Source organism: Nansenia antarctica (genome assembly GCF_963989245.1).
Source record: "Nansenia antarctica genome assembly, contig: SCAFFOLD_177, whole genome shotgun sequence".
NCBI lineage: Eukaryota > Metazoa > Chordata > Actinopteri > Argentiniformes > Microstomatidae > Nansenia > Nansenia antarctica.
This window is the reverse complement of record NW_027663119.1, coordinates 140,001-141,879: the sequence shown is the minus strand read 5'-3', so window position 1 is coordinate 141,879 and position 1,879 is coordinate 140,001. Positions and strand designations below refer to the sequence as shown.

At 56.5% G+C, this 1,879-nt stretch overlaps 1 protein-coding gene across 1 annotated transcript in view; it reads right to left on the bottom strand.

The window, feature by feature from the left end:
* Nucleotides 1-392: 392 nt before the first annotated feature.
* The window catches only part of dixdc1b (DIX domain containing 1b), a gene marked incomplete at its 5' end in the record, with an annotated part of 19,150 nt that continues 17,663 nt past the window's right edge, over nucleotides 393-1,879 (bottom strand). The window contains 2 exons of the mRNA XM_080550985.1: nucleotides 393-484; nucleotides 608-687. Of these exons, the coding sequence (XP_080407111.1) occupies nucleotides 478-484; nucleotides 608-687 (87 nt within the window). The 3' untranslated portion in view covers nucleotides 393-477. The remainder of the gene's footprint in view (nucleotides 485-607; nucleotides 688-1,879) is intronic.

Sequence of the window (1,879 nt, the reverse complement as noted above, 5' to 3'; positions counted from 1 at the left end):
AATCCATATTATCTCAGAACATTCTTACTTGTATGTCTCAATGACATCTAAGAGCAGCTTTGTGTGTGGGTGTGGGGGTGGGGGTGGAGGGTGGGGGGGAGCATCGACTGTATAAGGCACAGAGTTCCCAATCACTTGAGCTGGTCAGAGAGGCTGCAGGGGGACACAGAGTCTCCACGCTCAGTGACAGTGACACTGAGTAACTGTGGGGGTTTGGCACTGGCTCATAAACACAATGAGCTGGGTTCAGTCTCACACCGTCCACTCGTCTGACCCGTCTCCCTTCTTCTTCTTTCTCTCCCTCTTTCCCCCCTCCCCCCCCCCCTCTTTCCCCCTTTCTCAGAGTGGTCAGTCTGCTGCCTCTCTACCTAGGGTGGCCAGGGGTGTGATGTGTGTGTGTGTGTGTATGTGTGTGTGTGTGTGCGTGTGTGTGTGTGAGTGCGAGTGTGAGTGCGAGTGCTCCTCTGCTGCGTGTTGCTAGGTCCTGGGGAAAAATGAGAAGAAAGAGAGAACAATGAGAAAGGTTGGACACTAGATGAAGAGTGTGAGTTAAGTATATGACATAATGTGTGTGTGTGTGTGTGTGTGTGCGCGCGTGTGTGTTTACCTTTCCTCTCCATTGTCCTCCTCCACCCAGGCGACTATCTTCCCTTCCCAGCCTGGGACCACCGCCTCGTCATGGAACACCTGCGTGGCCGCAGGATACAGAGCCGTCACACCACAGACAACACAAGCGTACTATACCTCACGCCTAACGTATACAACAGCAGAGATAACCACACAACACAACACGAGTCCACACACAGACGAAGTACACTCCAGCTGTATATCTGCATACATTGAGAACACCCCTCCTCTCTCCTTCTCCACTCCTCCTCTCTCCTTCTCCACCCCTCCTCTCTCCTTCTCCACCCCTCCTCTCTCCTTCTCCTCTCCTCCTCTCTCCTTCTCCACCCCTCCTCTCTCCTTCTCCACCCCTCCTCTCTCCTTCTCCACCCCTCCTCTCTCCTTCTCCACTCCTCCTCTCTCCTTCTCCACTCCTCCTCTCTCCTTCTCCACTCCTCCTCTCTCCTTCTCCACCCCTCCTCTCTCCTTCTCCACCCCTCCTCTCTCCTTCTCCACCCCTCCTCTCTCCTTCTCCACTCCTCCTCTCTCCTTCTCCACCCCTCCTCTCTCCTTCTCCACCCCTCCTCTCTCCTTCTCCACCCCTCCTCTCTCCTTCTCCACCCCTCCTCTCTCCTTCTCCACCCCTCCTCTCTCCTTCTCCACCCCTCCTCTCTCCTTCTCCACTCCTCCTCTCTCCTTCTCCACTCCTCCTCTCTCCTTCTCCACTCCTCCTCTCTCCTTCTCCACCCCTCCTCTCTCCTTCTCCACCCCTCCTCTCTCCTTCTCCACTCCTCCTCTCTCCTTCTCCACCCCTCCTCTCTCCTTCTCCACCCCTCCTCTCTCCTTCTCCACCCCTCCTCTCTCCTTCTCCACCCCTCCTCTCTCCTTCTCCACCCCTCCTCTCTCCTTCTCCACCCCTCCTCTCTCCTTCTCCACCCCTCCTCTCTCCTTCTCCACTCCTCCTCTCTCCTTCTCCACCCCTCCTCTCTCCTTCTCCACTCCTCCTCTCTCCTTCTCCACCCCTCCTCTCTCCTTCTCCACTCCTCCTCTCTCCTTCTCCACTCCTCCTCTCTCCTTCTCCACTCCTCCTCTCTCCTTCTCCACTCCTCCTCTCTCCTTCTCCACCCCTCCTCTCTCCTTATCCACTCCTCCTCTCTCCTTCTCCACCCCTCCTCTCTCCTTCTCCACCCCTCCACTCTCCTTCTCCACTCCTCCTCTCTCCTTCTCCACCCCTCCTCTCTCCTTCTCCACTCCTCCTCTCTCCTTCTCCACT